Source organism: Muscardinus avellanarius (genome assembly GCF_963383645.1).
Source record: "Muscardinus avellanarius genome assembly, chromosome: 15".
Taxonomy (NCBI): Eukaryota; Metazoa; Chordata; class Mammalia; order Rodentia; family Gliridae; genus Muscardinus; species Muscardinus avellanarius.
The window spans coordinates 43,861,180-43,884,958 of NC_137801.1; the positions used below are offsets into that span (position 1 = coordinate 43,861,180).

General features: G+C 35.0%; 1 protein-coding gene across 38 annotated transcripts in view; it reads right to left on the minus strand.

Moving 5' to 3' along the window:
* Positions 1 to 1,833: 1,833 nt before the first annotated feature.
* The window catches only part of NRXN1 (neurexin 1), a gene marked incomplete at both ends in the record, with an annotated part of 1,249,621 nt that continues 1,227,675 nt past the window's right edge, over positions 1,834 to 23,779 (minus strand). For all 38 annotated transcript variants that reach the window (XM_080711553.1, XM_080711552.1, XM_080711543.1 and 35 more), the window contains one exon: positions 1,834 to 2,141. In XM_080711553.1, the coding sequence (XP_080567679.1) occupies positions 1,834 to 2,141 (308 nt within the window). The remainder of the gene's footprint in view (positions 2,142 to 23,779) is intronic.

Genomic DNA, 23,779 nt, shown 5'->3' on the forward strand with positions numbered 1-23,779 from the left:
AAAACAAGTGTATGATCTATACTACCCTACTACTTACTGCATGTTAAACTAAAACTATATTTAGTGATATATATTTAAAGCCAGAAAAGTTAAATTTAGTCAATAGCTGACAAATAGTTGTTTAAAATGGGTAGTAATACAGAATCAGAAATTATTGAAAATACTTTTTAGTTGAGAAAATGTTTACTCTCCAAAAGGTTTATCATGCACATCAGGTTCAGAGAAAAAATATATTTGTATACTTTTGGAAACAGATTTTTTTAATTGCAGCAGTCAGAGTTAAGGTGTAAATGAACCAATTTTGCTTCTGTAACCTGCCCACATAATAGTTCATATTCATGCAGCAGTATACAAGTGATATTCTATTTGATAAGAAAAGGTTTCATTTCATTAGGGACTAAAATCTTCTTGGAGTATCCTAGGAGCAAGATTTCAAGGAGGCATAATCACCCCATTTGTCATAATACCTTGGCACAACTATCTTCCTTTTTGCCTTTTAATTTATCAGTTAATATCTGCATGTTTGGGTTTTCAATTATATCTGATGGATTACTGTGTGTGTGTGTGTGTGTGTGTGTGTGTGTGTGTGTGTGTGTGTGACTGCAAATGGTGAGCATATGTAGGAATGTAAGTATTTTGGGGAGATTAAAGATACATATGTATATATTTTACCTTTTAATTCACACCTTTCATATAAATACTAAAACTTAATTGAAACAGAATGAAGGCTGTACATGTAAGAAAAAAGTAGCTGAGTCTTTTTATATACATTCATACATATCTTTTTTAGGATAAACACTACACTGTATTTTGCTTTTAACAAAAGTGTGGCAATTTATAATGGTGGCAAAAAAAATTGATTGAAATAATAATGGTTGCTCTGATGTCATAAAACTTCCTATACTTAGCAACACTTATAACATTGAATTTACCAAAAATGCCTGAAGAGCAGAGATATAGTTTGCATTTGCTATACAACAGGCTATAAAACATTCACTTATTACAGTCCAGAAAGCACACAGAGATGGATTTTATATAAACATATGTAGTAACATAGTAAGCGTGCATGAAAATTTCCCAATGGTTGCATCTATGCCCTCTTGTTTTTGTTTTAAAATTTTAGTGTGAAAATGTGCCTTATATTTCATATTTTGGAAAATAAGGCCTCCATATTTTTTTTCCTCTCACAACTAAAACGGGGCTTTTTGAATGTGTTTCTACACAGGTCTTCAAAAAAGCCAGCACTTCATTTCAAATGCAAGTTCCAACCACTGCTCTGCTTACACCAGGTGGCAAACTCATACAGAATTGAAGGTTGCTTCACTCACAAGGACAGTCTTCTCTGGCCATCAGACTAACTGACTTCTCAGGAAAATGCTAGCACTTTGGCTAATCCAGGATCATAGGTAGCTTCTTTTTTGTGTTATGTTTTATGTTGTGCCTTGAAATTGTAATACTCTTTTGCTTTATGAATGTGTGCGGTCATCATTGTCTCTTAGAAATGTTCCAGCAACATAAAAGCAGGCAGAGTAAATGAAAACACTGCAGTTGTTAGGGAATTTATTGGCCCCTGTTTTGTTTTGTTTGTTTGTTTTCTTTCATTCTTCTTCTTCTTCTTTTTTTTTGAGAAACAAGAGCATGAGATACTTGCTGTGTGTGTGTGTGTGTGTGTGTGTGTGTGTGTGTGTGTGTGTGTATTTAAAAGTCTTTCCTTCCTGATTGCATTCCCTGTCTTCTTTTGTATGTGCTTCATAAAAAGGAAAGTAAGTTCATATTATGTCTCAGATAAAATGAAGAATATTTCTATACAAGTGTCCTTTTCAGATCCCCAGATCAGACGTAATACTCTTTATCCTTGTTTTTCTTATTTTTGTTGGCGCTTTTCGCACTGCTGGGCTGTTTCTCCTTTACCACAGCCCCATTAGATTGTGCTGAGTTACTGATGTAGTTTCGACTCTCATCCACGTGGTATGAGCCTTCATCCCGGTTCCTGTACTTGTACATGGCATAAAGGAGGATGAGGATGCATAGGGCGGCTGCGGCTACGATCCCGACGACCATGCCCGTGGTGCTGCTGGACTCCCGAATCACTTCTGCAGAGCCAGGGTAAGGCTCTCTTCCACCGACTCGGGTTGGGTTGGCTGCAGGAAACAGGATGAAAACAAAGTTATCGTCGTTTACTGGATGCCAGAGAGCTATATTAACATTTACCATCATTTCGGTGCCTAATGGAATTGCACTTCTGCTTTAGGAAAAGTATTCTGCTGCTAAATGGGGCAATGCTTATACCTCATGGTCACAAAAAAACTGAGACTATGAACCAAAGTAGGTGCCATTTTTCCTTTCTCACAGATCAATCTCATAATAGTCTCTTGTTATGTGCAACCCCAAGTAAACATTAATTAACTCCAAGGGACCATGTTGATGTGTTGAGTGAAAAAACACAGACTGAAAATGTTGAATACAATCAGAACACAACTATCCTATAAAATCAAAGGGAATCATTATAAGAATGAAATTGAAATTGATGTTTCTACAGACCACTTCAGAGGAACTTTAGACTGAATCAGGACAGCTAAATTTAGGAGTAATTTAGGAAATCATACTGCTTTGTATTATAATAAACATAGTAGGGAAGGGTTAGATAACCCAGGCATTTTGAATAGTCTAATAATATGATTTTTCAATGTAAATTTTGTCATATTTTTATAGGTTAAAACAGAACTAATTTCTTTTTCTGTTGGAGATTCATTTGTCTATGTAAGTACCTATGCATTTTATTTGTACATTGGCAGTTGTTTGATTTTCAAAACTAAATTTGAGATGATAAAGTAGTAAATAGTCTTTGTCAATTTTAAATACCTTCTAGACTGGTTTTGAGTCAAAACACAGTATCTAATAGATAATAATAAATAAAACTAGGACATACTAGCCTAGTTTTATTCAACTGACAAAACCCTTATTCAATCTTCTTAAAATAAAAAATAAGGCTTTTCTCTGATATAAGCAGTGGATTACAGGGAGTCTAATGTCTTCTCCAAGGCCTAGGTAGGCACTGAAATTGGCTGAAGAAAAACAAAGAAAAGGCCTGGGATTTAGCTGGTAAATTCAGGGGGAGGAGGATAGTAAACTCTTTTTCTCTATTTACTGGCTTTTTAAAATCAATATGATCATAAAAGAAAGGAAAATATATAGAGAAAATATCCTATCCCTCCTTGAGTCTAGGTCATTTTTGTCTATGTATTGCATTTTTTTTCTTTTCCTTAATCTCCATTTTCTTCTTTGTTCCAGAAAAAAACATTACTTTTCCAATGTGATGGGTTAAAGATGCTCTAACTTTCAAAAAATTACTTTATAAATATGCTCAGTGAATTTAAACAATCTCAAGGTTGCATATGTAGCCAAAGTGTGGTGGTGCACACCTGCAATCCCAGTACTTTAGAGGTTTATTGCAAGTTTGAGAGCAGATTCAGCAACTTAACAAGACTCTCAACAACCTAGTGAGACCCTGTTTCAAAACAAAAATAAAAATAAAAACTGACTGAGAATATAGCTTGGGGATAGAATGTCTTTGGGTTTAATTCCAGTATGCCTCTACACACAAAGATTGCAAAAGTATATATGGAAGGTATGTTTGTATATTGTAAGTATATAGCTGCATGCACATATACTAGGAATCAAACAATAAGAAGATTAAAATTGTACTTTTAATAAACTACTATTAAATATCATCTGGTAATTATTTTTAGTATTTCTACAAAAATCAATGTTAATTATTAGAAATTTACCAAAATATATAGCTCTATACCACTCTGTAAATCCATTTTTCCAACATTCCAAAAATTTCTTCTGCATAAATTCAGGATTTTTACTTTCATTTCCTTTTATTTCCCAAAATAAAATCTTACAAATGCCATCACTTACAAAATAATATCTCTTGCTCTCCAGACAGAGAAACACTGTGTTCTGGAGCTGTGAACTGTAGCAGGTGAAACCATGCTACACTGATTATGTTGATTCATGTTTTTACCAAAGTCCATGTAACATTGCTGAATAAAAACCCTTGGTATGACTTGTGTAGCCAAGGTAAAGGAAGACAAAGACTATAATCCAGTTTTTGATTACAGAAAATTAATTTCCTCTCCAGAAGCATAGAACAGTAACTCTGCCACTAGCTGACGAACCAAAGGCATCACTTTCCTTTTTAAAAACAGTCATCTCTATCAAAATGTGCCCATTATCTCAGTGGCTAACTTTCTACTTGCTGCTTTTATAACACATTCTTTATCATGGTGTCTCAAGACCTAAAAAGGAAATTTTACTTAAATGTTACCTAAATCATATCCCCCCACCTGATGGAATACTTTCAATTGAAACACAATTTTACAATCTTACTTCATGTACTTGTTAGGAGAAAATTGAGAATAATAGAGGCATAATCATTTCTCTTAATATAGTAAAACTTAAGAATGGGATGCAGGATATAAATTTTCTATACTAGTGTATAGAATACACTAGTATAGAATATATATATATATACACACATATATATATGTGTATGTGTGTAATGTATATATCATGTATATGCCATATATATGTGTGTGTATACATATATAGTCAAATATTTTCACAGGATCACACATTTCCAGTTAGAAATTGATATCAAATGAACTATCTTTTTTTAGTGGTACTGGGTATTGAACTGAGGGGCATTCTACCTCCAAGCTTCACCCACAGCCCTATTTTTTTTTATTCATTATTTTGAAACAGCATCTCACTAGTTTATAGATGGCCTCACTAAGTAGCTAAGGCTGGACATGAAACTGGGATCCTCCTGTGTCAGCCTCCCAAGTACTGGGATTACAAGTGTGCGCCACCACACCTGGTATTATGATGTATCTTATCCAAGAATATTAATTTAATATTATTTTTCAAATATAATATATTTTCAAAACAACTTTGCATATAGCACATGAGCAACAGATCTATGTCCAAACTAGATTGGGACTACAAACACAAAGAAAAACCTGAAATTCTTTAATTTTACAATACTAGTCAAAAGGCTGCTTAAGTCACATGAGGCATAAAATATTTCCATGTAAATCCATATATAAAGATTCCATTATCTGGAGTCCCTCTGATATTTCTAATAGTCCCTTGTTTGGGCATATTAGAGAAAACATACGTCCCTCCTCTTTCTGTGCTTGACTGATCTCACTTAACATAATGTTCTCCAGGTCTTTCCATCTTCTTGCGAATGAGATGATTTTATTCTTTATAGCTGAGTAGAATTCCATTGTGTGTTTTTCCCATAATTTTTTAATCTTTTCATCTGTCAGTGGTGACTTAAATGATGGACCACTGGAATTCCATTGTTTTTATGAGCAACTCATGACTATTGAAATTGCTACTCAGTTAAATTTATAGTTAGCTAATGTTTGTACAGAGATGTCCTCAAAGAACTGGAAGCAATTACTCTTCCACTCTTGCATATGAGCTCTATTTATCTACTGGAACATAACTTTAACATTCACCCAGTGAATACTAGAAAAGGAGGCAAGCAGACAAGGCAAAACTAACAGTAAGGATTACTGCAGGAATTTCTGACTCTTCACAAAGTTCATTATCCTCTTTTTTCCCAATATAATGCAATAATACCGTGGTGATTGAAGGACAAACTATAGCTGGGAATTGACGATAATATGAAGTGGATGACATGGGATCATCATGTGGAGCCCTAATCAAAGTTACAGATGCCTATCCATCCCTCTCTGCCCAGCCCCGTGCAAACTGCACCAAATGGTGAAAACTAGGGACTTGAGCTGCTTCTATCCAGAGAATGGCCTCTCCAATGTATCTGAGAATCCCCTTCCTCCCCAAGCCGCTTGGCCCCTTGCCCCTGTCCTAGGAATACCTGTGTTGACATCACACTTCCCCACAGAATCAGCCTCAAGCCAGACACCTACTGAAATGATTTTCTTGCCTTCCTTGGATCTACTTAGTTTCTTCACTTCCTTAGAGGTTTCTTAAGTAAGCTCTCTTTTAATAAAACACTGGCAAAATAAAAATAAAAAAAATAAAGACTCCAAGCTGGGTGCAGTTCAGGAAGATTTCAGGTTTGAGTTCGGCCTCAGCAACTTAGTGAGACTTTAAGCAACTTAGTGAGTCTTGTTTCAAAATAAAAACTTTATGCTAAAAAAAAAAGAAAGAAAGAAAGAACCCAATCAAGAAATGGTCAATTGAAAGCCGATGTGGTGGCACATGTTTTTAATCCCAGCATTTGGGAGGCTGAGACAAAAGGATTATGCACATTTGAAGCCAGCCTCAGCTACTTAGTGAGGCCCTTTGCAACTCATTGAGATCTTATTTTCAAAATAAAGAATTAAAAAATATGGCTGAAAGTGTTGCTCAGAGGTAGAATGCCCTAGGCTCCATCCCCAGTACCACACACATACAAAACAATGGGCAATTGAGCTAAATAGGTACTTCACAAAAGAAGAGATACAAATTGCCAATAAATACATGAAAAATACTCAACATCAGTAGCGATGAGGTAGATTAAAATCAAAACTAAACTGAGATTTCATCTAATTCCAGTCAGAATTTCAATTATCAAGAAGACAAAAAGAATCAATAAATGCTGTTGAGGATGTAGGGAATTTGGAACTCTTCTACACTGTTGGTGGGGTTGCAAAATTAATACAGCAACTATAGAGATCAGTGTGGAGATCCCTCAGAAAATTGGGAATGGATCTACCATATATACCACTCCTAGGTAACTTTCCAAAGGGACTGAAATCAGAAAATTACAGTCATTTGTGCATATCCATGTTCACAGTAGCACAATTCATAATAGCCAAATTATGGAACCAATCTAGATCTCCACCAATAAATAAATGGATTATAGAATTGTGGGATATATACACAATGAAATTCTACTAAGCAATGAAGAAGAACAAAATTATGTCATTTTCAGGAAAATGGACCTGGAGACCATTATGCTAAGTGAAATTAACCAGTTACAGAAAGTGATGTGTCATGTGTTTTCTCTAATATGTAGAAGCTAGGGAGTAATCTGGATACAAGAGTGACTCCAGTTAATGGAGGAGAAACCTCAGTGGAGCCAGAGAGGAGGTCTAGGAGCTGTAGAAGAGGGGGAGGAAGGATCAATGAACTAAGCACTTCCACCAACATTATGTATGTATGTGAGACTACTAATGTCATTCTTAGTAACCTGTATGAGAGGGAGTGAATGTGGAGAGAACCAAAAGGGGGAAGCCCACCAATTGCTATGTGTATTATGTCACTTACTATAATCTACATTATGATGTGTGATTATAATGCATCATTAACAGTGTACATAAAAAAGGGCTGCAGTGTAGCTCAAAGATAGAATGTCCCAAGCCGGGTATGGTGGCGCACGCTTGTAATCCCTATGCTTGGGAGGTGGAGACAGGAGAATCACGCAGGTTCAAAACCAGCTGCGCTGGCTTAAGAGACCCTGTTTCCAAATTATATATATATATATATACATATATATATACACACATATATATATGTATGTATATATATATATATATGTATATATATATACTAGTCTAGGAGTGTAGCCCAGAAGTAGAAGAGCTTCCAGAAACTCCAGTACCATCAAAAAAAAAAAAAGATAGAATGTCCCTAAGTTCCATTCCCAATATAAAAAATGGAATATAATATATATTTTAAAATAACATGTACTCCCCCAGAAAAACCCTCTAAGATCTAAATCCACTAAAGAAACATTTTATTATCTCCCAATGAATATTACAATTTAATAATCACAATAGGTATTATAGATTTGTTTAGAATATGCAATTGCTTCCATATCTAAATGATCAATTACTACTTTTTTATATTTATGTATTAAATTGGAAAGCTAAGTAATGTTTCCTTTAACTTTTGTTCTAGAACAAAGGTATTTATGTGTTAATAGAACATTTCTACCAGATGTTCAATAACAGGCTAGAGAAATTTAAATATATTTATGAATTATAAATGTGGTTTTACTTATTATTACTACTGCTTTATTATTATTATTTTTTGTGGTAATGGGGATGGAACCCAGTGGCATTCTACCTCCAAACGACACCCCCAGCCCTATGTCTTATTCTTTATTTGGAAACAGGGTCTCACTGAGTTGCTGAGAGCCTCAGTAAGTAGCTGAGGCTGGCTTTGAACCTATGCAACACTCCTGTCTCAGCCTCCCAAGTACTGGAATAACAAGTGTGTGCCTCCACACCTGGCACTACTGCTTTATTTTGATGATCACTGAATAACATATCTTGTTAGTGACTCAAGGAGTAAAAAGAGCATGTGTTAGCTATGAATCATATATAGTTTATGAGATTACTACAATAATCCATTATTGTAATTATCAAGTTTTCCCATGCAATTCTGACTGTCTCCAATTTAAGAATATTTATCATCATGTCCCTCTCAGACTTGAGTAGAATTGAATATAAACTGCTAAGTGTACACATAGGGAAAGCACTATCCCTGCCTTGATGTCAATATAAAGACTTTTGGCTTTTGTTGGCAGTTCAGCTTAAATGAGTCAGAAGCTACTTAATGCCATGGCCAGGACAAACAACCCTTACAAGGGCTATGGCCATTGTATGCATCTTCCTATTCCCTTCTTTCATATTCACTTCTTGTACTAAGACAATTCGATATGGAAAATTTCCTAAGATTCAAGCATTGATTAACAGTGTTATCTTAAAAGACAAATAAAAAGTGGCTTTTAATTCTCTCTCTCATGCTCCTTCTTTCTCCTTTCCATTCTCCCCCTCCCCCCTTCTTTCCTCCTTTCCCTTCTTCTTCCCTTCCCTTTCTTCTCTTCTCCTTCTCCTTCTCCTTCTTCTCCTCCTCCTCCTCCTCTTCCTCCTCTTCCTTCTTCTCTTTCTCCTCCTCTTCTTCCTCCTCCTCCTTCTCCTCCTCCTTTCTCTCTCCCCTCCCTCCATTTTTCTCCCACCCTCTCTCTAATATTTGGCAAGATTTGATAGTGTCTAAAAGTTTTCCACATGATCAACTTTGGTCCAAGGACTCCTGTACTGTACACTATCTCTATAGATTTTTGTAATTTTCATTGTCTAATTAAATTATTATTTAGACATTTGTTCTTAAGTATTAGGACAGTTAACACATTTCCATATTACATTCCAAATCAATTTATTTGAATCAAATGATAAGTAATTCTGGAAAATTGAGAGAAAAAGCAAAAGGTACATCCTAGTGCTTGGTCATATAAAATGAATAATAAAAGTGATTTGCTGCATAAAGAAAGAAAATGTTTAATTTTCAAAATTTTAACATCTTTAAGTTTGCTAAGAGATGCCTTAAACTATCATAACTGGAAAAATGTCTTGATGTGTGTTGTTTATTTACTTATTTATTTGTTGGGGGATTGAAGATTGAATTGGGGATTGAACCCAGGAGCATTCTATCCCTGACCTATACTCCTAGCTCTTTTTTATTTTTAAACGGGGTCTTGCTAAGTTGCTAAGGCTGGCCTCAAACCTGCCATCCTCCTGTCTTAACCTCCCAAGTACTAAGATTACAGGTGTGCACCACTGCCCTCGACTGTTATTTATTTTTTATAGTCCTTGGTCCTTTATCTGTGAAGAGCGTCATTTCCCCACATGCGGTCTAATTTAGATCCAGTTCAGAAACACCCTGGGACACAGAGCACAGTGGAGGTTAGCCAGCCTCGTCTCTTTGCAGCTCCTCTGGCCCTCTGCATCCCCTTGGGCTCCTCTCTATTTTTCCTTCCACTGCTCCCTCCTAGTTACCTCTTCTGTGCTTCTCCCTTTCAACTCTTGACTTATCTTTAAAAGTGGATTTCAAAGAATATAGCTGGCTTGTCCCTCCTACCCCAAGTAAATAAAGAAGGTGAGGCCAGCAGGGGTCAGGACTCTGTCTCTTGGGGTTGGTCCATTACTTGGCCAGGTGTCCAATAAACAAAATTTGTTGCCAAAATTCTAATTTCAAATCTCGAAAACAACATTGAGAAAATGTCTAAATGTAATGTTTCATCGGATCCATCCTTGTGTTTTATATTGTCCTGATTACTTTAAACTTTAACTTTCTAGATTTGCTTGTAGTTACAATTATATTCTTTATCAAAATAACTAATATTTGTTTACTAATTTAAAAAAAAATGTTAGCTGGGCATGTTGGCACATGCTTGTAATCCTAGCATTTTTGAGTCTGAGATAGGAGGATAGCAGTTTGCAGTCAGTCTTAGCTACTTAAAGAGGTCCTTTACAACTTAATGAGACTCTGTTTCAAAATAAATAATAATAAAAATAGGACTGGGGGTTTCAATTGCAGGTATAATGTTCCTGGGTTCCATCCCTAGTACTGCAAAAAAAAAAAAAAAGTAAAAAGTTTGCTATGCAGGTTGTGATTATGAAAGACAGAGTAAGCCATGAGGCTTTGTATGACAGCCTGCAGATTGCATTGTTTGATTATACCTGTTCATAACTTAGTATGTGCAAACAGGAAGTAGAAGGCTCCCAATTACTTAGAATGATGATTCACAAATAGAATTTTTTTTTCTTTTTCTTTTCTAGTACTAGGTATTGAACCCATGACCTCATGCATGCTAGGCAAGCATGCTACCACTGAGCTACACCCCAACCCCCACAAATAGAATTCTAAATTATTCATTTTGCAAAAGCAAATTTTCCAACATCAATGAATTTGTTTTAGAAAGGTTTTATTTTACTATGAAAAGTGTTTGACATCATTTCTTACTCTTTCTGAGATTAGAAACAGCCATCAAATTTTATTATTAAAATATGAAACTGCTCTTGACTTAATTTGTACCAATTTGGATGATAAATGATGTTTAAAATACTAATTCCTATAACATAGAATGAAAGTTTGGTGAATGTTGGGACCTTCTATTACCATTGATGAGTTCACCAAGGAACTCATCAATAAGGAGCTCTGATTATTGAGCAAACTATCACTTTATAAACTATTTTGTATAATGGAATGAGTGGTTCCTGCACTGTAATCTTTTATTTATGTTGTTTCCAAAGGAACTTTCAGGGTGAAATTGTGGTTGCTAGGCAATTTTCTAATGCTGCTTTTATTTATTCAATATAGAGTGTTAATATATAGATATGTCATCAGCCATGACCCTACCACATCAAGAATAAAACATGAATGTCACCATATACTGATGACAATGGAAATTCAGCATTTAGGCCTTAATGAAAAAGTAAGAAATTACAAGTCTTAAGAAATTATAAAGAATTAAACATACCAATGGGAAAAAATTGAATGTGAGCTATACATTTTAGATCAGAAGGGGCTTATAAAGGATCATAAATACATAAAGCTCTCAATGTATCTTTCTGCTAACTGGAATTGTTGAATATCTTTTTTTACAATGATGTTTTTTTTTTTAAAAAAAAAACAGTTGGAAAAACATGTTGATTGAATCTTTTCTAAGTGGCATTGACCAGTCTTTCTGGTGTTATCATATATTCAACATAAAGTAATTGCTTTCACATTTTTGTCTCCACCTTATGTAGGAGAAAAAAAAAAAGAATTACTTAAAATGATCTCAATAGACCAGAGGTCTATACTGTGTCTTAATAAGTGTGGAAGTTATTATAATTCTAAGCAAGCCTTGAAAATAGCTTCAGATTTACAGGAGAAGATCTGACTTTTCTAGTACCCTGTTTCATTAATACTGTGCGAAGGAAATGGAATTGTAAACTCCTGGAGTGTTTGTGAATTGAGATTAGCATAGCTCCTTCCAAATCCCTTCAAACCCCCAAATTTATTACTTTGTCCATTTTCATGTTTCGGCACAATGTAGGCTAGAAGAAATGATTATGATGTAGGCCTGTTTAAGTGTCACATTTATAGCAGAGCAGTACACAATAATGTATACAACATGCCCTAATTTTGATTTATGTCAGGTTTTGTGAGAAGTGATAGATGCTTTGTTTCAAATCTGTCTTTCTCTCCCTCACCACTAACTCTTCCCATGCCCTGCTCATCCTTAAGTTCACTCCTACAGTTAAACAAGTAACTAGAGAGAGGATATGTTTGACACATCTTATCCCTTCTCCAATGAACTATAGAATCAAAAAGAACTTGGAAATCAATAAACCTTTACCTCATGATTGGTTGCTGAGTCCATTATTTCCTTTGCTGTTTTTTTCTTTTTCTTTTTGTGTGTATGTGTGGTACTGGGGGGTTTGAACCAGGGATATTTCTACCTTTGAGCTATACTGTTAGTCCTCTTCATTTTAGTTTTTAATTTTGAAACAGGATCTTGCTAAGGTGCTGAGGCTGTCCTAAAATCTGCAACCCTTTTGTCTCAACCTCCCAAATACTAGGATTACAGGTATGCACCATCGTACCCAGGTCTCCTCTGCTATTTTCTGAGCCATCATACCACATGTCTGAAGGTGAGTTCAAGAACCCTGATTCTGTTGGTCAGAGGATCATTGGTTCCTCCAGAAACCTAGGTATTGCATGTAAAAGGGATGGTAGCACAAAAAATATCTCATGTGACTGCATACTAGATACAGAAAATAACAATAAACAACTATACCTAAATGACTTTGGAGACACTGAAAATGAATAGACAAAGAAACACAACACATCCCCTTATAGAGTCTCATGCATAGAATCATGATATTTACAAAATCCTATTCTTCATTTATACTGTGTGATGTATACTATGTGTCTATAGCCTAGTCATCTAAAGTTTCTGAGACTTTTTACATGGTAATTATATCCATTAGGTTTTATAAGAATACTGGAGAGCACCATGGTGTTTACAAAAGTACCAATGTACTCAGCTGTTCTCATGGAACTTCATGGTCTGCTTACAGATATCCATTTGAATGTATTTTCCATTTTCTTCAAAGGAAGTTACAGCCATACCATTATTGCCACCCCTAAGTCTTTATATACTAAAAAGTGTTCCATCTCCATGCCTTACTGTAGGATCTTCATCCTCCTTTTTGTCTATTCTTTCCCTTCCTTTCCTTCGTTCCTTTTTTTTAATGTTATAGGAATTGAACTCAAGGGCATTCTACCTTCAAGATACACCCCCAGACTTTTATTTTATTTTTGGTCTTGTTAGGTTTCTAAGAGTCTCACTATTTGCTGACGCTGATATCAACCCTGCGATCCTCCTACCTTATCCTCCCAAGTACTGGTATGATAGGCATGCACCACCATGCCCTACTCTAATTGTTTTTAACACTTAGGTTAAATGTTCTCTTTCATTGAGTTTTATCTAAAAATTTTTCCTCCCTTTTTTTGTTGACAAGAATATAGTAAGCTATAACTATCCTTCAGGGTCAGGATAGTATAATAGATAATCACATGCACTGGACATATGCCCTTATGATTCTTCACATATAGTGAGATAAAAAGACATAAAAGAAGAATCATACAGTTAAACATTGAGTAATATCTGGGAGGTACCATGCAGTAGTATAACTGAGTAGTATTTCTGAGATTCTAATAAGATGTGACCTAGAAAATGAGTAGATAATAGTGAGGTGAAGTGGGCAGAAGTTTCTACCTGTAAGAAAGAATAACATGTGGAATGACCTTTAGGAAGTAAAGTTTACTTTCCAGGAACTGAAGAAGAGACAGAGTTGAATACACTAAAGTGAGCTTAGAGGAAGAGTAAGAAGAGTTTAATGCACACCCACATATTGATCTGCCTTTCAGTTTCTTGTGCCTTTGGAGTCTTTTGAGAAAGTTTTACCTGTGCCTATATGTGGAAGTGTTGGATTTATGCCCTCTTCAAAGAGCTATAAAGTCTCTAATCTGATTTCCAACTGCTTGATGCATCTTGAATTAGTCTTGTGGAGGGTGAGAAAGTAGGGTTTATTTTTATTTTTCTGCATATGCCTAACCAGTTTTGCCAACACCGTTTGTTGAAGAGGTTATCTTTTTTCAGTGTATGTTTTTGGCCTCTTTGTCAAAAATCAATTGGCCATAAGTGTGCTGATTTGGTTTTGAGCCTATTATTCTGCTTCATTAGTCTGTGTGTCTGTTTATGTGTCAGTACCATGCTGTTTTTATTACTATTACTTTGTACTACAGTTTAAAGTCAGGTATTGTGATGCTTTCCGCATGGTTCTTGTTGATGAGAGCTACTTTGGCTATTCTTTTTGTTGATGTTGTTGTTCCAATTGAATTTAAGGACTGATTATTTTTATGTCTGGGAGGAATGACCTTGATAATTTAATGGGTAGTGCATTCAATACATGAGATTGCATTGAACTAAAGAGCTTCTGTACAGCAAAGGAAACTATATCAAGAACCTCAACAGAGAACCAACAAAATGGGAGAACATTTTTGCCAAGTATTTCTGTGATAGAGGACTAATATCTAGACTATGCCTTACTTGCTCAAGAAACTCAGCACTAAACAACAAATAACCAAATCATAAAATGAGCAAGTGAACTAAATAGGCACAAAAGAAATTCAAATGAACAATAAATGTATGAAAAAAGGTTAAACATCATTAGCAAATCAAAACTACCCAACTCTTAGTTAGTTTCACCTATGGAGTTAGGTGAAAAAATAACTCCAACTAGAATGGCAATCATTAAAAATACAAACAACAAATGCTGGCAAGGATGTACAGAAGTGGGGACTCTAATACATTATAGGTGGGATTGAAAATTAGTGCAGCCACTTTGGAAAACAGTATGGAGGATTCTCAGAAGAATGGAAATGGACCTATACTATATAATCCAGCAATATGACTTCTGGGTATCTACCCAAAAGAATAGAAACCAAACTACCAAACTAAGGCATGAATATCTATGTTCATAGCTGCATAATTCACAATTGCCAGAATATGAAACCAGCCAAGATGTCCATCAACAGATGAATGGATTACAAAACTATGAGATAAGTACACAATGAAATTTTACTCAGACATAAAGAAGGACAAAATGACATTATTTATGGGGAAATGGATGGAACTAGAGAACATTATGCTAAGTGAGATTAGTCAGGAACATAAAGTAAAAAATCAGATGCTTTCCCTAATATGCAGAAGCTAGGGATAAAAAGGGTCATAGGAGGAATTCTAAACAAATAAGGAGAAACTACAGATGAGCAAGTAAGACAACCTAACTGAGGGAGATGGGAGGAAGGACGAGGGAAATTCTCTAATTAACATGGTGTACATTCACAAACATATGAAAGTCAATCACTAAGCCAAACATGAGGAGAGAGGAGGAAGGGAATGAGTGAGAATTGAGGAAGGGCTAAATGAGTGGTGTGTGTATGTATGCTTCTACCTCTTGTATTCCATTAAAATTTATGACAACAGTGCACCAATAAAAAACTTCTTTAAAAATGCACTCTATTTACACCACTTAAAAAACAAAAGATTGAGAAGAGGTTTGAAGGTGGACATGAAATTTATCAGTCGGATCAGACACTGTGGAATGAAGTCACAGATGAAAAGATCAGCATAATTATCTTCATAAATAATAATTTTACAGAGATATCACTAACAAAGTGAAAATGAAAGTAATAAAGAGAGAAAATATTTGTAGTGCTTCTGATGGACCAGCAATGAAAACCCTTAAAATACAAACAATATACATCAATTGACATTATAAAAAATACAGACAAAATAGGAAAAATACACACAAACAGGTGGGGAAGATGAAATGCTAATGCTGGTGCAAATATGAACTTTTCCCATTGTTTTTACAGAGTAATTCAATAATATCTATACAATTTAAAATAAATTCCTCCACCATATTATTATATCACCCCTTTTAGTATGAATTTTGTATTATAATAAAATCTTACTGAATTCTTACATGTATTTTAGATACTCCCTTTTTCAGACCATATTATAAAATCTTTTGATAGTTTTGTGTGATTCTCATTCTCTTTCTTACAAATGTTTCCATCTTCCAACTTCTAATGAAAAGTAAACACATTAGCTTTAAAATTTGTTTTCTGACTAATTACAGAAAAATATTTTTGCAAGTTGATAAGTGCTTAGGCATAAAATACAGTGACTATTTCCATTAAAAAAAAGTGTGAGAGATCTTTGATGTCAGAGTTTTGAGGAGAGATAGCTAAGCAAGTGAGCAAAATATTGGAATTAATTTTGCATAATTTTTAATTTTTAAATATTTTTAGTGGTACTGGGGATGGAACCCAGAGGCATTCTACATCTGAGCTACACCCCCTGCCCTATTTTTTAGTCCTTATTTTGAAACAGGGTCTCACTGAGTTGCAGAGAGCTTCACTAAGTAGCTGAGACTATTTGCAAACTGCATTCCTCTGGTCTCAGCCTCCCAAATGCTGGGATTAGAAGTGTGCACCACCATGCCAGGCTAATTTTGCATATTTCTGTATAAAGTATTCTTACCTCAATACTTCCCTGACTTCTACCCTCCATAATCTCTTCCATAAATAAGTTAACTATGTTATTTATAGCATTAAACCAGAAACTGCTTCTCCTGTGCTTGATAGGGTTGAAATTAATATGAATTAATACAAAGATCCTATCTTGGAAGCATATGTTTCAATCCCAATGACTGAAATTCATAAGTTTTTTACAGTTAATCAAGTCAACAATCTTCAGTTTGATTCATTTGGGTGCCTCATTTACATCCCATCACCTGACAGTCACAGGGCTACACATAGCTAACTTTGAGCTCTTTTTATAATCAAATTGGCAAAGCAATTTCAGAAATTTCTAGGGTTCTTTTCTATCCTATTGTTATTGGAATGAAAGAGTCGAAAAGGACTTCATCAGTCAAACTTTCCATAATTATCAAGCAGAAAAAAGCCATCTAGGTAATAACAGAAAATCTGCTTCAAAGCTATGTCACCCAGAAAAATATGTGTTTTTCACCAACATGTGTTACAATTCAGAAAATGCAAGAAGAGTTGTACATTGAAATCTACGTACTACTCTTTATTACTGATTTCTACCCAAATTCATTTTTGATAGCAAAATTGCTTCCCTTCCTGGGAGCTCACTGACTAAAAGAGCCAGATATACTGAGACCTAGAAATCACTTTTCTTAGGATATATTTCACTTTTATACATATTGAAATTTTAATAGTCTTACACAAATTCAAGGGATTCATTAAAAAAAAAACCCAAGGCCTCGAATCAGTAATATGGTTAATAGTAAGACACAACTGTACCATGAGTATGACTAGCGTAGAGACTACTGTGAATATAACTGTGTATGTGTATGTGTATATGAGAGCCCTTCTTCCAATTCTCTGGAAAGAAATTGCAGAAGTTATATTTTTTTATTTTTGTGGATTTATAGGTAAATCTAGGTTTTGAAGAGCTCCACAGAAGACTTCACAATACCTTGGGATTAATTTATTTAAATATGTTGCATTAGCAAATACTTCTTTCTTAACTGTTTTCCAAACATTACATGCATTTACTGTTAGTAGATCCCACATTACTAATTAACTGATGCTCATAGAGGTTTGTACCTTCTGACTGCCCGCAGCATCTATATTTCTTTTCTTATTTCACTTAGTTGACAACTTTTGTGTTTTGCTAATTATTATTATATGGTAGGTTCAATTATATAAGATACATACACATTATTTAATTTATTCCTCATATATCACAACTCTGTGGGATAGATATCATTACAGGAAAGGAAGCTGAGTCTGTCTCAAAGAGATTGGGTTATTTAGGCTTTCTAAGTGGCACAGCTAAAATTCAAATCCAGGGCTGCCTACGGCTATTAGAGTTTCATACATTCAATTTATACCTACATTTGGGACAACTGAGTAATCTGTTATTATTTTCTATTTTATCACTGGGTTATGCACAGAAACAGTGAACCCTGCAGGCATCTTTTGTAGAATCTGCCAATTTCTTCCCCTTGCAGGTATTATCTGCTTTGCCTCCTGGCATCTATCTGTTTTTTGCTGTAGGAGTTTGCACTCCCATAGAATCTTAGAAAAGTGGTACAGATTAGAAAAAAAGAGATGAGACATTCTCAGATGAGACATTCGGTTCTAGTCCAGGTATTTCATCTAACTTGCTGAGTGACAATTAACAATTCATCACCTTCTGCTAGCATTTATTCACCATAAACATGATAATGACTCTTAAATTACCTCCTAGGGTTACTGTGAGGATCAGATCAGATGGCACAATAATTGAGCAAGAGCTCTGAAAATGATGCTGGTCTTTATAAAAACAGTGAGGGTCTGATTACTTTTCCTGTGTCTTTCACACAAAATGTGCCAAGTCTGCAGCTGTCCCAACAAATAGACAATTCTGTAACTGGTTCTGTATGCCATGGTTCAGTCAGTGAATACCTAGGACATTATCTTCATGGGAGTAGCTGTGTTTAAGGGTTTCCTTTCAAGAATGAAGGCTCTGTCAATTCAGGTGGCAAAAAGGGCCATTTACATTGCAGAGCATGTTGTTTCAGGTCACTGGTTGTGGTTTTGCATATGGAGCATGTTGGTTTTTCCATGAGACAGTCTATCTTTAATGGATCAGTGCCTTTTGGCTTCTGTAGTTGGAGTGAATTAAATTCTTCCATCTTTCAGAATTTTATTATGATAGTTCATATTTTTTGATGTCTTGAAATCACTCATCTAAGACTTCTTTGGTATAAGTTTTAGAGTTTGTTTATAAAATTGTTAATTTGGTTCTTTATCTCTTTTGTAATAGTTTAGATTTGTAATGCTCCCCAGCACTCATGGAAATAAAGCAGCAATGTTGGAACTGGGGCTTGATTGCTAGGGAGGGGTCCCTGGAAGCGTGGCCTTGGAGATTATAAAAGGTCCTTTCCTCCCACTGTTCTCTCTCTTGCTTCCAGCCTCCATGATGTGAGAGCAGAGATCTTGTGCTCGTCTTCTTTCTGCTTTCATCCACCATGACCTAAGCTCCAAAGATCTGGCCTGACAGAGACTAAACTCTGAGGTCCTCAAAACCTGTGAGAAATACATTTTCCTTCCACTAACTTGTGTGGTCAATTGCCTTTGATTATAACAGAATGTTAACTTATGCACTTTCCTTCCTTCCCTGCTCTGGAATCCCAATGTGAACCCTGAATAAAACCCAGTGAAGAGTTTCTACAGCGCAATTGTATGGCCAGGTCCCAGGTAGGTACCCTTTCTCATTTGGGTGCATGCATAGCCTCTTTAGAAGCCCAGGCATTCTGCAGAATGGGGTAGGGTGCCATTTTTTTTTTTTTTTTTTTTTTTTTTTATTTTTTTTTTATTTTACAATTATCAGTTGCTTATTTCTGACAATGTGACATGTGTAACTCTAATGTTCTTCAATTATAAATACTTAGAAATGCTGTATGAAATTTAAAAAATATATGGTAAGACATAAATGAACTGGTAAGTACCAAAGAAAAATCCTTAGGTACTAGAAATAAAGGAACTGAAAAATTACTGCAAGTTTGCTTTAGAATAGGGTTTGAGGGAACGTTTGCTTCTGAGGCTCTAAGGACTGAGGGTTTTTTTTTCATTTTATTTTATTTTATTTTTTATTAGTGCATTGTATTTACATATCATAATGGGGGTAAAAAACTTTTGTAGACATAAATGCACACATCACCCAGCCAGGCCCCACCCAGTCCCCACCTCCCTCCCTTTCCATCCCTCCCTCCCATGCTTGGTTTAGTAGTTGACTTCGATATGAATAAGTACATCATGTGCTTTAAAGCATTTCCCTCTCCCCACCTCCCATCCCCACAGTTAGGTTGACTTATTTGCTCCTCTATAGGATCTCCTGTTTTAATAGTCATGCAGGTAAAGAAAATGATGCTTTGGAACTGAGGGAATGTGACATTGGAACAAAGACACCATATTTATTTGGAGCTATACAAATGCTATATCATCATATATAAAAATGTGATATTGAAAAAGTAGGATTATAGAGAAAATATTTTGATGCTTCTGCATAGCTAGGAATTGCTGAAAAAGAAATCTAAAACCTAAAACTAAAAGACAAACTTGGAACTTAAAAGATGATTTTGTCTCCGGGCATGGTGGTGTATGCTTGTAATCCCCACGCTTGGGAGGCTGAGACAGGAAGATCATGCAAGTTCGAAGCCAGCCTCAGCTGGCTTAAGAGACCATGTTTCCAAATAAAATATAAAATAGGTGTCTGGGAGTGTAGCCCGGAGGTAGAAGGCCCCTGGGTTCCATCCCCAGTACCTACCACAAAAAATATAAAAGATGATTTTGTCATCTCTAGAGAATAGATTTTCCTCCCCACCCTGGAGATAGGCATTTATATTTTAAAAAGGAACTATACCAGAAATTATCATTTAAATTCTAGAAAACTGTATTCATATTGGGAAGTGAAAGGTTATTAACCTGTCTTGGGAGAGAGGGAGGACTGCTCAAAGTCTTTTCTATGAAATTTTTCCTTTTGAATTCTTTTACAAGAAGGAGAAAAAAATGCAGAAAGTAGGAATTTATGGCAGTTATTTTTAATAGCAATAATCTATCTTGGTTCATGAAGTTTATTTACTTTCAGATACCAGGATCAATACCAAGAAGTTATCAGAGTTGACAAAAACTTCATGGACCTTTTCATAAATTATGGCTGTGGAAAAGTCTACCATGAAAATTTAAAACCACAAGCACATACTTTACCTGAATACGCTATTTTATGGTGAGCAATCCTGGAAAATTTAATCTGAGAAATTAATACAGAAGGTATTGTACCTATGATTTTGCATGTTTCTGGTAGAAAGCATTTAGAATTATGCTAGAAAGACTGGTTGACAATTTAAGGCACAGGAGATTCCAAAATAAACAAATAAATAAAAGCCTCAATAAACATAATCTCACCAAACTGGGTGTGGTGGTGCATGCTTGTAATCTCAGTATTTGGGAGGCTGAGATAGGAGGATCATGGTTCATGGACAGCCTCAGATATTACTTAATAAGAACCTTTGCAACTCAGTGAAGCCCTGTTTCAAAATATAGAATAAAAATTAGGGCTGGGGGATAGAGATAGAATGCCCCTAAGTTCCATCCTAAGTACCACAAAATCATCATCATCATCATCATCATCATCATCATCATCATCATCATCATCATCATCATCATCTCACCACCAGAAATTTAAAAGTATAATACAAAATAATAAACTGGTAAAGAGAGTACAAATAATAATAACTGAAGTAGGAATACAAAAGAATAAAATATGTCTGAGGAAGAATATAAAATACTTCTTACAATAACTTAGAACGTAATTGTGGAACCACAGTTCAATATTTATCTATAAGAAATAATTTTATTTAAAAACTAAACTGAATTTTAATGTATTTCAAATATTATAAAGAAATCTAAAAACCCAGTAGATGAATTATATGGAAGATTGGACACGTATAAGAATGTGATTCATCAATTTCAAGTTAGACGTGTGGAAATTATGAAGAATAAAGAAGTAAAATATAAAATTATACTTAAAGTATAAGACATGGACTAAAGGAAAAAGTGAAAGGATGCTACCTGTCAATAATAGACTTTAGAAAAAGAAATAAGCTACGGGAAAAACGCAATAAAGTTTTTAGTGGCGGGAAATTTTTCAAGATACATGAAAATTTCAAGAAAAAATGATTTTCAAGCAAAATAATTAAAATAAATCTTAAACACATAACAATGGTCTTGCATTTTCAAGAATAGTATTTTAAAAAACCAGAGTAAAAAGGTGATGCGACAAGAAGTCATTGGGTAAATCAGAATTTCACTGTTAGAAATCCTGGAGTTTAGGAGGAGGGAGAATTCACAGGAAAGAATGGAAAGCACTTTCTAGAGTAATGAAAATTCTTATACCTTGATTACCAAAACTCACTGTATAGAATACTCAAAATGGGTTCATTTCTTATAGGAGGAAAATTCAAATGCAAAAATCATTGAAATAATATTTTATATCCATCACGATGAGAAACTGATGGTAATATATATTACCATCAGTTATAATATATAACATCAGTTATAATATATAATTATATTATTATGTAATATAATATATAAAAATATATATTTTTATTTTTCTACCTAACAATTTTAGGTAGGTCATAGAAAATGTAAAGCATATTTTGTATTGTTGATAAGATACACATGTTTATAGAAAAATACTAAGACTGTGTGTAAGAATATTTAAATAAATGAGTAATAGTAACTTGGGAATGGAGAGAGGACATGTTCATTCTAATTCAGTGTCAGAACATTAGTTTTTTCTATAATATCCTGTTCAGTTTTAGAGAAAAATATCGTATTTGTTTTATTTTGGTAGAGAATATTTATGTTTTGAATATCTTGTGATTAGGAATTTATTTTTTTTTTTTTTTTTTTTTTTATTTTTTTAACAATTTTTTATTGAACATAAATAGTATACATTTACACTATATTTGGTGCCCTCTCCCCCCGCCCCCATTTTCTCCCCCCCCCCACCAATGGTTGGCCAGGTTAACCATGTCTTATTCATAATTTTACACATGTTCAGGTGAAGATGCTCCTTAATCAAGATCGGCCTTTCTCCTCTCCTATCTTTCCATTAAAACTTAGCTAGTATTTCCCCTCTAATATCTGGGGTCCTACTGGTATCCTTTGTGTTTTCTAGTTTGGGCATATTAGAGGAAACATGTGTATCTTCTCCTTCTGTGCTTGGCTGATCTCACTTAACATGATGCTTTCCAGGGCTTTCCATCTTCTTGCAAATGATAAAATTTTGTTCTTCTTTATGGCTGAATAGAATTCCATTGTGTGTATTTCCCACAGTTTTGCTATCCATTCATCTGTTGATGGTGATCTGGGTTGGATCCATATTTTGGCTATTACAAATTGTGCTGCTATGAACATAGGTATGCATATGTTGCTGTATTTCTCTGAATTCAACCCTTTTGGAAAGATACCCAGGAGTGGTATAGCTGGATCATATGGTGGATCTATTCCCACCTTTCTTAGGAATCTCCACACAGATCTCCATAGTGGCTGAACTAGTTTGCACTCCCACCAACAGTGTAAAAGAGTTCCTCTTTCCCCACATCCTCGCCAGCATTTGTTGTTGTTTGATTTCTTTATGCTTGCTACTCTCACTGGGGTTAGATGGAATCTCAGTGTAGTTTTGATTTGCATCTCCCTGATGGCCAGTGATGAAGAACATCTTTTCATGTATCTATTAGCCCTTTGTATCTCTTCTTTTGTGAAGTGTCTATTTAGTTCATTTGCCCATTTCTTGATTGGGTTGTTTGTTTTGTTGGTGTAGAGCCTTTTGAGCTCTTTGTATACTCTGGATATTAGCCCCCTATCAGAATGGTGGCTGGTAAAGATCCTTTCCCATTCTGTAGGCTTCCTCTTTAGGTTATTGATAGTTTCCTTTGATGAGAAGAAACTTTTTAGTTTAATGTTATCCCACTTGTTTATTCTTGCTTTAATTTCCTGAGCTTTGGAGGTTTTGTTGAGAAAGTTACTGCCTGTGCCAATATGTTGTAGTGTTGAACCTATGTTCTCCTCTACTAACTTCACCGTCTCAGGTCTAATTTCTAAGTCTTTGATCCATCTTGAGTTGATTCCTGTGTTAGGTGAGATATAGGGGTTTAGCTTCATCTTTTTACAAATGGCTAGCCAGTTCTCCCAGCACCACTTGTTGAAAAGGCTGTCTTTTCTCCAGCGTATGTGTTTGGCCCCTTTGTCAAAGATTAATTGACTAAAGATGTGTGGGTTTGTTTCTGTATCTTCTATTCTAATC